This window comes from Miscanthus floridulus, chromosome 19 (assembly GCF_019320115.1).
Source record: "Miscanthus floridulus cultivar M001 chromosome 19, ASM1932011v1, whole genome shotgun sequence".
Taxonomy (NCBI): domain Eukaryota; kingdom Viridiplantae; phylum Streptophyta; class Magnoliopsida; order Poales; family Poaceae; genus Miscanthus; species Miscanthus floridulus.
Genome location: NC_089598.1, coordinates 30,267,743 through 30,280,160, shown reverse-complemented (window position 1 = coordinate 30,280,160; position 12,418 = coordinate 30,267,743). Strand labels below are relative to the sequence as shown.

At 43.9% G+C, this 12,418-nt stretch overlaps 2 protein-coding genes across 2 annotated transcripts; both read right to left on the bottom strand.

The window, feature by feature from the left end:
* Window positions 1–140: 140 nt before the first annotated feature.
* Window positions 141–4,638, bottom strand: LOC136528967 (uncharacterized). Its single transcript, XM_066521981.1, is given in 11 exon segments — window positions 141–605; window positions 691–768; window positions 1,021–1,090; window positions 1,573–1,652; window positions 1,744–1,841; window positions 1,844–1,861; window positions 2,306–2,384; window positions 2,785–2,843; window positions 3,865–3,931; window positions 4,016–4,222; window positions 4,310–4,638. Coding segments are annotated over 11 exon segments (1,095 nt in total). The 5' UTR covers window positions 4,583–4,638; the 3' UTR covers window positions 141–539.
* Window positions 4,639–7,080: 2,442 nt separating this feature from the next.
* LOC136529357 (triacylglycerol lipase OBL1-like) lies at window positions 7,081–12,153 on the bottom strand. Its single transcript, XM_066522430.1, has 4 exons — window positions 11,751–12,153; window positions 8,362–8,555; window positions 8,218–8,251; window positions 7,081–8,106 (listed from the first exon to the last, which is right to left on the bottom strand). The coding sequence occupies exons 1-4, from the start codon at window positions 12,025–12,027 to the stop codon at window positions 7,235–7,237; spliced, it is 1,377 nt and encodes a 458-aa protein (XP_066378527.1). The 5' UTR covers window positions 12,028–12,153; the 3' UTR covers window positions 7,081–7,234.
* Window positions 12,154–12,418: the final 265 nt, after the last annotated feature.

Here is a 12,418-nt window from a genome sequence, read left to right as displayed (position 1 = left end):
ATACACACCCATCAATCACAAGGGCAGCACTACTCTCTGATGCACATACTTCATTATGGAACTGAAGGAGAACTAAACCATGACACTGACACCAATACAACATGAACCATCACTGCTACTAATGGTGATCATCAATTGCATTATGCAGTATTCACTCCAAATCAAGCACAATGTAGCCTAACAAAGAATAGCACTGCGTCAGGCATGGCCTTTATGGTGCTAAAAGCGATCCTCCGTTTTTAGTACATTGTCAAAGGCATGAAAGTATGAAACAGCGATAGACTACCGTGGACAACCACTGGATACATCGAAATGGCAAGGCTAACACTCACTTTCACTTAAGTCAGCTCCACATCAATTTTTCTAAACCGAAATAGTTGTGTCAAAATGTCCTCTATGGCTCACAACCTCTTGGCTCCACTGTCATCGCCACATAGGTAAAATTCTCAGTGAGAAAACTCCACCATTACAAGTGAAGCTCTGTAGCTGACAGGGTCAACTTGTGGGGCATCGCTAGATTTGCATGTCTGTATTACCTTCTACATTTTCTGTTCCGCTCGCCTAATGGGATCTTGGAAGTATTGGAGGGAAATGAGAAGTGCCTCCTGGAAAAAGAATTCTCTACTGCTGTTAGCATACCAACAGATGTCATAACAACTGAAATTTTAAAAGCTTACAAGAGGCAGGTACCTCTGTTCTTATTGTTCTGCTCCCTTGGTTGGGGCATGTATTCAAATAAGATGTGAATACATCATCTGCACGTTTACCCTGTCACAGAAATAAGTGACTTCAACACCAACAGTAGTAATATTACAATCATTAATTAAGTGAAAGAGTCCCTGCAAACACAAGCTGAATGTTTCAGCTACCAAATTAGCTCAGGTTCTCATGCAATGTTGACATTTCAAGTACTCTCAATTTGACCATAGACCAGAAATGCTTTCATAACTCCTAATTTCCATGCATGAGATCAGGTTTCATTAGAAATATGAAGTATCATAACAGAAATAACATATATACCTTCAAATTTGTATCTTCTTCAATGCTTTCTTCCAAACCAGCAAGTCCACCGAATGCAATGAGCAGGTGCCTGTTCAGTAAAGCCTCATAAGTGACCGGATAGACTCACAATGGTCGCTAATATACATGGCAAGGGTCATTCATAAAGCATACACAGATGGTTACAATGCTCAGCCTTGGAATATGGCAATAGCACAATACTAGCCAATAGTTACTATAGAAAGAATTTTACTAAAACGTATCATTTCAATACTTAAGTGAAGGTACACATTCCTTGGTTAAATGTTTATCCACTCATGATAATTTAACACAAAGGTAAGGTAGCAGCTACTTGCTTACTGCTTAGCAAGAATTATTAGCACAGGTTAGCACATAAAACATGTGTCCACAACTATTTGACTATTTGTTGAAATGTACAGTTTAGCATACTCAAATAAAGCTGGAGCATCCTAAGCAAATTCGGAGGAATTTACACATTCAAGTAATAAAAGAAATGGTAACAAATCTAAATTGGTTTCTCAAGGTGGTCCATGAGAACAGCAGATGGCATACCTAAAAGTAGGCAAGGTAAGCTCAGAAGAATTAACTATTTGTCCATGCTCTGAGGTGCCAATGATATGGTCATATTCTTCCTAGGGATAGTAAATAACAAAACGAAGGAAGGTGGAAGTGAGTAATCATAACACAACTTTTTTTCTGAACAGCAAGATGTGAAAACAGTACCTTGAATGGAGAATTTTTTAAAACACTACTTAAATTTGAAGTATAACGCGCTTTGTAGCCCCAATAAGATCCCATCTGTTCCCTGGGTGTGGAAGGGGGACAACTTTCCTTATGCAAGCTAGATGCAGGTACAAGTTAAGTTACAGTAAAATGGCAAAATAAAACAGTACACAGTTAAAGTTAATACTGCTCTAGTATGAGGACATAGAGAGACATACTGCACAAGAATAGGCAACATAACTTGGTTTCAAAATTGATTTGAAAAACAAAAATACATCAGAAGAATACATTGAGAACAACACTTATGAGTTGAAAACTTGAAATGAGAAAGACCAAAAGTTGAAGAGGAAGCAACAAGCCAACAAATATCATGAACTAAATTTGTTCTAATGATAGAAGTGTTGAATTACTGCCAAATGTAAATGCTAGGAAATAGGAATAGCCTTTATGTGGATTATCTAGATTACTTAAGACATGTACAAATTCTTCATACATTGGAAAAGGTATAGATAAAGAAGTATCAATACAATCATATTTTGCAATCCATAAATGACTGGTTTACCTGTTGTTAGGTCACGGTTTGTTCCCATGGCTACAGTTACTCTTTTGCCTGGTTCTAGTGTTTGTTCAACCAGAACATTCTGCAGAATCATGATAAACTAGAATCAATGCCACATTTTTTGCATGGAAGTGGTGATCTGTTCTATATATGAAACCATTAAGTGCAAATCAGATAATACACATTGTGAAATGTTTTTTTTATCTGTAAATGATAGATTAAGGTCTGTCAAATCTTGGGATTTGTTTTTCCTAACCTCATTGTCTGCCTTAAAAAGCCTTATTTACAGAAAATAAGTCAATTAACGTAAGCAAAATTATATTTAAGATTTTCATAAGGCTGTGTCCATTTATATACTCCCATAGATTGTAAGATATGATAGGCTTTCCCCAGTCTTTCAACATATCTTCAAACTCAGTAAACGCCTTTCCCCAGACAAGTGGCACAGAACAAAGAAAAGGACACTAGAAGATCCATAATACCTTACTTAATCCGACATCAACAAGAGTCCCCTTTGAGGGATCACTTTCCAATGTTACACCTGTCTAAATTCAGTAACATGTAAGCATTTGTTGGGTCAGGAATATCAAAATATGTGGAAACAGACAATTATTCAACATGAGCGAGCCGAACATGATTTGAACAAGTAGTAGAAATCCACCATGCCAGCAGAGATGCATATTGCAATGTAAAAACAGAATTAGGTGCAAAGACTTCCAGTTTGGGCATCAAATCGACATGAGAAAATACTTAAAAATATGCATGATGCACTATATGTTGTAAGACCATTTGAAATGCAACCTCCAAACAAGATACAGGAAAAAGCAAGCTGTGCTTGGTGTGGATAGCAACAAAACTTCATTTGATTTAACATGTATAAGAAATTTCTCAGTTTCTTATTCCCAGTACAGGGTGAACTTCAAAGGCCACATAGGTAGAGTATCAGAATTACATCCCAAGTATTCCCAGAAACTTTGAGTGTTAATTGGTGTACTAACCAAATCGTTATGCACTTTTCCACCTAACTGTGTGTTTGAACTAAATATCTCCTCACCATATATTGGTATTCGTTTACTTTCACTAATCACTAGTTCAGTAGTGTCGAAAGGATGTCAACCTTCAAATGTCCCCTCTGAACGAGCAGTAGCAATCCAATCCAAAACCTACAGAGGGGAACACCCCTTTGTCATCACCATATTGTACTACACTAACCAAGTTCGGCCAGACCTTTTTTAGAGTTTGAGAGACCTTCCAAATGTGAGAGCAAAGGCAATGAGTAACAATTGAAATTTAAAAGGAAGATGTGCAAGCTTGATTAGCAAAAGAGCCTTAAATGGCCATATTCTAATTTATAAGTGCACATTTGTGTTCCATTCCAGATGTTCAGCATGTGTTGCGCTTGAATTATAAGAAGACACAATATTCCTAGATTAGCTCCACAAGAAATGGTAAAAGTTATTTTAACTAGTTATCAGCACTCTTTTTGACGGACATGAAACCCTACTTCAAATTGTGAGCTCAGAATTTAAAATCAATAGCAAGGGCACCAGAAGGGATGTCACCTTCACGAAACTCAGACCATTCATGCTTGCGCACATGGTGTGGCGCATCGAGCGGTGGAAGCAATCCCTGCATACCAGAAACAGCACAGCACCATTAGTACCTAGACAAATCATCAAATGTCGAGGGCAACCACATTGCTTGGCATCTCACCACAAACTTCAGGTTCTTGTGCATCGGGAAGAGGCGGCGGCGGAGGTACTGTGGAGTTTCCAGATACTCCAGAATCCGAACAAGGAACCGCGCGCCACTCTCTTCACCATCACCCGCGCCGCCATTCTCCGCCGCGGGAGTACTGTCAAAGACGACGACCTCGTCTATACGGAATACGGTGGAGGCGCGAGCGATCTGGCCGGCCAGCTGAAACAGAAGAGATGCTCTTGTAAGGATTCGTGCTGCAAGATATAGCAAGGACTAGTGCGACAAGGAGGAAAGGTGGGTACGGACGAGGGTGGCGAGCTCGAGGGACTGGGCGTTGTCGATGATGGAGCCGGCAACGGCGATGCTCACCGTCGGCTTCGGCTTCTTCTTCTCCTCCCCCTCCCGCTCGTCTTCGTCCTTCCTCTGCTTCTGCTTCTTCTCTTTGGGTGCTTCTTCCTCGGCCGTCGCGGCGCCGCAGTCGTCCTCCTTGGCGTCCTTGCGCTTCTTCCTCTTCTCCCTCTTGTCCTTCTTGCGCCGCGCTTTCTCAGCAGCGGCCGCCTCGCTGTGAACGGAGTTCATGGCGGCGGCGGGGGGCGGCTGCCGGCCGGGGAGGAATTCAGGAATGGACGCTTGGATTGGGGGTTTTGGGCCGATTGAGGCAAGAGGCCGAGAGGGGTGGGTTCAGGAAGGCGTATTGGGTTGCTGGGCCGGTTGAATCCGGTAGGCTGAATCCTGGATGGTAAACACTACAACGGCTGCCGCGTGTGACGTGTGTACACTTGTGCAGTTCTGTTGCCCCGTGAAATATTTCTTCGAATTATGAGTGTTTTTTCAGGTCCAGACGTGGAACATTGAAAATTTTAGGGTAGTTAGGTCTATCAGCCCTGACATAGTTTTAATCTCGTCTAAAAAACACACACATATAGTTTTAATCTCATTTAATAAGATGTATCAAGTATCGTGGGTCACAGTTAATTGCTGATAAAATTTATATTTAACTACTTATAAGAAATAGTAAATGCTTATGAAACAACATAATTTAGTTGCCTATAAAGATTATAAACCCCTCGCAAATCGCAATTTAGTGTCATAGACATCTTAGAGCATACATAGTGTATGACAGTACCTAAGGTGCTAAGAGTAGGCCACGTCAAATAGGTTTTGATAGCATTTTTTTGCTATATCTAGTTTATTGCACCTACTCCCACGTCCCAAAAAACTGCACTTCTACAATTCAAATTTTGTCCTAAAAATGCTCATATAGGTACCAGCATAGGATGCAGGGCTATGTAGGACCCACTCAAATCACCGCCATGCGCATCTCCCGTAGAAGAAAGGCGATGTGGCGGCTAGAGGGCTCATTTCTTCGCGTGCTTTCCGATTAAAAAAAGAACTGCAATCTTAGATGTATGGGTATTTTTTGTAATTTTGTCAACTACCTTTGTCTCTCCCTTTAGTTCTAGAATTGCAGGGTTTTTGTGTGTGTGTGTGTGGGGGGGGGGGGGGGGGAGAGTAGTATGCAGACCCATGAAAGAAATAAACAATAGAAGAAGAAAAAACAATCAAATTTCTCTTTCCACGGCTCCACGGAAGCACATGCATGTCTTCTTCCTTTTGCCTACATCCTCACAACGCGGGTGCTCCACGTTTGAGGGGGACGTGGACCGGCGCGGAAGCAACCTAGTGCTTCAGCAATAGGGCGGCAGAGGAGGCCGAGGAAGAGCGGATTTTGTTAGGAGATAAGATCTGAAAGGCAATGCTAGGTGTGCTGATGTGAAGCGTGATTTGCTAGTGTCCGAGCTGATCTGGCTCAACGGCCCCGTGGACGAGAAGTAACCCCTTGAATCAAGAAAGTCGACTGCCAATTCAATGCTAACAAGCAAGAGCATCATCACCTCAGCTATCTCAAAGCAACTCTAGTAGACTACTACCCTAGCTACTTTTAGGTACCAAAGTGCAAGAGCCTCACTCCAGCAGCTCCCCTACTTACTTAGGTACCAAGTAGGAGCCTCCCCTACTTTTTCCTCCTCCACCTCTCATCCTGGGTGGTATTCTCACACCTCCTACTTCCTATTTGTGCCCTTCAGCTCCTTCCTTCCCCACATATGCCCACATAAACGCTTGTTTCCCTCTTGCCTATGTGCCACCTCCACTGCTATCACTCTCAAATTCGGACGCTACCTCCATCGTCTCTGTTGCCCAAGCTTGACTGCCCCACCCTACATACGAACCTCCCCGCACCCCTCCACTTTCTAGGTGGATTGAGGTGCACAAGTAGAACCATAGGTCCAGCCAGTGGATCCCCTTGGCCGCCCTCCCTTGTTCTTGTCTGCCTGAGGTCCTCCTCCCTTTGGCCCTCTCTGGCTTTAGTCTACCCAGGGGCCTAGCTATTGAAACATCAGTCCCGAGCGCACGGAGCTCGCCCAACATGAACGTGCTCTTTAGCGGTGAAAGGGTGACAATGATCCATGGGTCGAAGCTCTGCCTCTATGATGCTATGCTACTACTCTTGTTGTCCTATAATATAGTGTAATTTAGAGATTTTAAGGACAAATTAAGGGGGTACAAAAGACGCATATACCCTTCATTTCTCAATCAAACACTATTGTGAATGTGATTAGTGGAGATTGAATGATAAATAACAAGTAACAATATACCATCTACCAAATTTGTGCTACTATTTAATGCAAAACTATCTCTTGTCCCCTAAAATATCTTATATTTGGCCATAATTTTTGAATGCTTGAATACATTATATTAAAGGACGAAGGGAGTATAAAATTGAGTGGAAAGATATAATAGTCACATAGATATAGATTAGGATGACCTGGCCAGGCGACCATACATGCCTTTCCTGCTGTTAGTAGGCTACTCTAACGAGCCTTGCAAGAGTATCCAACCCATGATTAAACCGTGGAGTAAGCGACGAAGGCTGTGCTCCCGACTGTCACTGTCCAGCCTAGCTTGCCGTACCTGCCGGGCATTGGTTGCTTCGCTTCTATTTCCAGCGCTGTTCTATCTCTACAACATTCTGTACCGATCGTCAGCATGCGTGCTACTACTGCTAACATAGGCGTCAACTAGCGATCCAAGGACGCAAGGCACTATACGTACGGTATCGTGAACAATTGCTTTGATGATGTATGTACTTGTGACAAATTAAGCCGAAGTTTATCCTTGGGCATACATGTGAATTCTGTCCTCTATTTTCCACGAATTCTTCCACAAGCTCTAATCACGGAGCAGCAGGTCCAGCGAGGCGGCGCCGAGCCTGGTGGCATTGACGTAGTCCTGCGGCGAGTGCGGCGGCAGGCCGGGAACCACGAGCCCGACGGCCCTGGCGGCCCGCATGACCCACCCCTCCGCGTACACGGCGCCGCACACGTGGCCGATGAGGAACCCCCGGAGCAGCTCCCACGCCGCGTTCGCGTACTTGGGCACCACGAACAGCGGCGAGAAGTAGTTCTTGTTGGGCTCCTCTGCCACCGCCGCCGCCCTGTAGAGGCTGTCGAAGTAGAGGCAGAGCCCGAAGTGCTTGAACAGGAGCGCCGCGTCGTCGTAGGGCACCCGCGGCACGACGTCATTGCAGTACACGAACCGGAAGTAGCGCCGCCGCGGGCGGTCCAGGTGCGCCGCCATGAACCGCCCCAGCTGCGCGTCCCCGACGCGGGGCTGCCCGTACGTGTACACGCCGGCCAGGCGCTCCAGCAGGACGTCCTCCTTGTGCAGCGCCAGCACGGCCGGGAACAGCACAGCCAGGGCGCCGCCCAGGCTGTGCCCCGTTACCACGAAGCGCGCGCGCGGGTTCGCCGCCAGGAACGCGCGCAGCTTCTCGCGGATGGCGTAGTACGCGTACTGGCGCTTCGTCTCGGCCTCGGAGGGCTGCACCGGCCACCCGGTGTTCTTCTGCAGGCCGAGCGCCTTCATGAAGCCGCCGTGGACCTTGCCCACGCCGGGGATCTCGTACCACGAGAAGTCCACGTCCGTGCACCACTGCTCCGCGTCGAACGGCTGCGTGCCGCGGAACGCGATCACGGCGAGCTCCGCGTCCGCGGGCTTGTCCGCCAGCATGAACGCCTGGGTGGTGTAGTCGCCCCTGAATTCTGCAAAGAAAGCACACAGCGCGTACGCACGCGTGTTAATCACTTCATCTAATACGCATGGCATGCAACGACCGAACGTGGTACTGAACAACGGATCGTACGTATACGTACCATTCCAACAGTTGAAGAACTCCAAGAACGTCATCTGCAGAACCACGAACAGTGGAGATATGTAAGACACTGATAGCATGAAAATCATGTTCTCTTTTGAGAAAGTAACAAAAAAATTTACTGCAGAACTCTGCATATCTGCACCTGCCAATTGCTTTCGACGACGTTTTTGATGACGAGTTTGTTCTCGTAGGCTAGCTTTGCAGCCATGATACCAAGAGCTGCGTTATAGCTGCTATCCGCTGCCTTGATCTTCTTGTCCAGTTCAATTCTCGTGTCAACTAATCCGATGAAGGACCGGTAATTTGGAGATGTCCTGTCCGGAGTTCGTACTTTCCCTGCAATTTATGGTTCGGTGGAAACAACGGATGAATTTAGTTCTTGTTGTTCTTCCTTGGAAACCAATGTCATTGTTATCGTACTAGTTTGAAAATCAGCGTGATTGTTGTTTGTAATTTGAGGTGAAAATTACGGAACATGGATGTATGTACATAGTACTGTTAGGAAGGTCATATACTCGGTTGAAAACCTAGAGCTGTCTGCGTACTTGTTTGAAAAACAAAGCCAATTAACAATGTTTGTCTTCTTGTGGAACATGTGGGTTTCTGTGTGACTTTCAAAAACCACATGATCAGTTGTGCGTTTTCCACACTTAAGTATGGCTGATCCATCCAATGTCTAGAAAGTGAACTGAAATGAGAATGAGGATTATCAAACATTTGGTGTAATGCAGATCTGCAAAGGAACGAACTTGCCAGTTTTCTGAACTCATGCTTGATTTCTAATTTCAAACTAAAAAGCCAGCTACATCATCAAACCAAAATATTTGTCATCCTAGAATGCATACTTGCACCAGCAACCTTACAGTACTTTATTGTAAGTCCTAAGGTGACAACTAAAGCATACTACATTGAAATAATTCCCTTCTATCAAGGAAATGATTGCCACAGTTAGTGCCCACAACAGAAAGCAAAAGACATTATTCAACTAGTTGCTTAAACCATTAAGACACCCAACTCAACTTATTGTTAAGTATAAGGAACTGACAACATCCTTATCTTCAGGAGGAAGCTAAGAATGATTGAATTGACTTCTTCACATGTTCATAAAGTAGGAATGTCTGAAAGTACTTAACTCCACTAGAACGATTTGAGATATCCCTGCACCAGAATGTATAATCTACAAATTATATATTTTTTATGACTGCGACAGTTGTGTGACATCCATCAATACTTCAATAGTCATGTAATTCTAATGACGTGTTGCTAATTAACTCTTAAACCGGTGATAACTCTTTTTAAATTCTTCTTTTTTACGGAGGAAAATCCTGTTTTTATAGAAAGCAACTCTTTTTAAATTCTCGCGGGACACGGAAACTAGGCATGCTGATCCTTGCAGCATTGTTAAATATCACAAAGCGAATAAGCGATAAACTAGGCATGTACTATATATCACTTACTATATGTCTGCATTCGAATGATATATTTAAGCAGTTGTGTTTGCTTTCATTCCATCTTATCAGATTGATCAATTCATAGAATGATGGCATCATTTGACTTTGCATTCTTAGCTACGTATTCATAAATAAGATATTTTTTTAAAACAAAGAATATATAATACCCTCCATCTAATTCGTGGTACAACAGCATTCATTTGTTAATAGTTAGATTGGATCGAGAAGATAACTTCTGCGTTCCCAAACGGGTGTTTGTTTATTAGGATCATGTTCATTCTTTTGGGAAATTCATTCATACTTTATCAACTAAACTGTTTCTACAACCATTATATTACGGGTAGATGAACTTCGAGACTTCGAAGAAAATATATAAAAAAAAAAGTTGTACATGTACGGGGTGCCAAATTGTGCACATGTAGAACAATTTATGCAAATATCCATAGAGAAATTTTACGGTGCTCGGAAATAATTAGAGCCATCCGTTTGGTTAAATTGGATAGCTAAGAAATAGGAAGAACCTATTGGCATGTTCGCTTCTCTTATAACCCGTCTTTTTCAGCTTGTTTTTTTAGCCAGAACAGTGTTTTTCTCTCACAACAAATCAGCCGGAACAATGTTTCGACTTATTTTTTCAGCGAAGCGAACGCGGCCATTAAGAGGAACTTAAGATGTGGGCCGGAACCAAAATTTAATGGATGCGGAACCAGTTCTAATTAAATTATGGAGGGTAAAATAGTACTTCCGCGTAGCAACGATATTAAGCTGCGGTGGACTCGCTGGCCATGATCGGAAAAGCTCTTCTCGGCGGCACCCGCCGGCCATGTCGGGCTGCAGCGCTCGCCACCTAGGAGCTTATGCACGTACGCAAACATACCCGATCTGCAAGCTATTATATTCTACTGAGCTCTCGTCCAGAAGTTATTAGTTAAGCGCTCCGTCACCCACCTCATCGACGAACGAAGCTGAGCTGTTGTTGAAGGAGATGCCTCAGAGAAACATGGAGTTCCTGGACACGATCTGACGGCATGGGACATTGCGGACATAGTGGGTCTGGGTAATAGGCTAGTTCGACAGCCCAAGCATTAACCGGTGTTCAGTATTCGATCGATGAGGGCTGCGGCGGTGGATCAGGTAGGATAGAAGCGCGAGGCGGGCCAATCACCGACGAGGTCCCCTGGGAGCCGAGCACTGGGCGGATGGGTGCTCCGGGAGGGATACAATTACTAAGCTGCCCTTATAAAATATAATTATCATGGAGAGGAACGGGTGGTTCCTCCCAAGCACCGTAAAATATCTCATATCTATATGTTTATCTGTGTGCGTGCACAAACAAAAGAAGAGACAGACATGATTTAGAAGAAAAAGATAAGTGTCCGTTTGGAACGCATCAAAAGAATCGTATAGGAATTTTCCAGCCTATATTTCCTTGAAATATGTTTCTTCATTTGCATATTTGTGTATTCGCTAAAAGAACAAGACACAAGGTTTAGACCAGACATGATTTAGAAGAAAAAGATAAGTGTCCGTTTGGAACGCATCAAAAGAATCGTATAGGAATTTCATAGAAATAAACTCAGTTGCACATGGAAAAGGTAGGAATAGAAAAGAATTCCTATGTTCTAAACAAGGTCTAAACCTTGTGTCTTGTTCTTTTAGCGAATACACAAATATGAAAATGAAGAAAGATATTTCAAGGAAATATAGGCTGGAAAATTTGGAAACCAAACGCAAAAAAAATGCACGAATTTTTTTTTTCACCTTTCAAAAGATTAGTTAGTACACGCCAATCAAGAAATTTAAAAGGCAACGATCGTGATATATATATATATATATATATATATATATATATATATATATATATATATATATATATATAGAGAGAGAGAGAGAGAGAGAGAGAGAGAGAGAGAGAGAGAGAGAGAGAGAGAGAGAACAGAAGGCGCATCATCTTAAGTATATCTCTGTATATACCCATTTTTATGTGCTGGAGTAGTTGGATACGCGCACCCATTATATTTTATTCTTATGCTCATCATGTTAATTAAGGAAAGAAAGAACTGATCATGTTCATATGTACCTTGCACAGCGTTCCTGACAAGCCCAATGACGCCGCCGCCATTGTACGTGAGCAGGTTCATCCAGTACTCGACGGCCCTCCCGAAGGCCGCCAGGGGCGTCTTGACCGACAGCAGCAGCATCTGCACAACTAGGGAGACGAAGATGGCCCACCTCCGCCGCCGCTCGGCGACCTCGGTGCCGACGGGGCTGTCGACGGCGTCGTTGTCGGCGACCTTGCAGGAGCACAGCAGGTGCAGCAGGCTCCGGACGCCGCCCTTGTCCGGCCGCAGCACCATGAAGTCGCTGAAGAAGTCGTCCCGGCCGGTCCATGGCTGCTGCTGGTTGGTCTGGTCGTCGACGCGAGCGACCAACCGGAGCTAGGTATGTAGCAAAGCTTCTGGATCGAACAAACTGAAGCTAATTTGCAGGAGCACGACGAGGTATAGCCTGTCTTGGGCGGCACGGGGAGTACTATATAGGAATGCCGTGTCGTCCGTAGCTAGTCATGTATGGCATTAGTAAACGGTCATTATATTAGTCGTCGCAAACTATGTGTTAGTTGATATACTTAGTATAAGGCAATGTGCAACAACTACCATTAAATAAAGTATTACTAGGTTTGGGTTAGGGACCGGACCGGGCTCAAAGGTGGAACGACCCAGTTCGTCGTCACGTACGCGCGGTCGA

Coding starts and splice junctions, on each gene's coding strand:
- LOC136529357 (XM_066522430.1), bottom strand. CDS start 12,027: ATGGTGCTGCGGCCGGACAAGGGCGGCGTCCGGAGCCTGCTGCACCTG. Junction 8,556..11,750: donor TGTCAGGAACGCTGTGCAAG/GTACATATGAAC, acceptor CATAAATTGCAG/GGAAAGTACGAACTCCGGAC. Junction 8,252..8,361: donor TCGTCGAAAGCAATTGGCAG/GTGCAGATATGC, acceptor GTGGTTCTGCAG/ATGACGTTCTTGGAGTTCTT.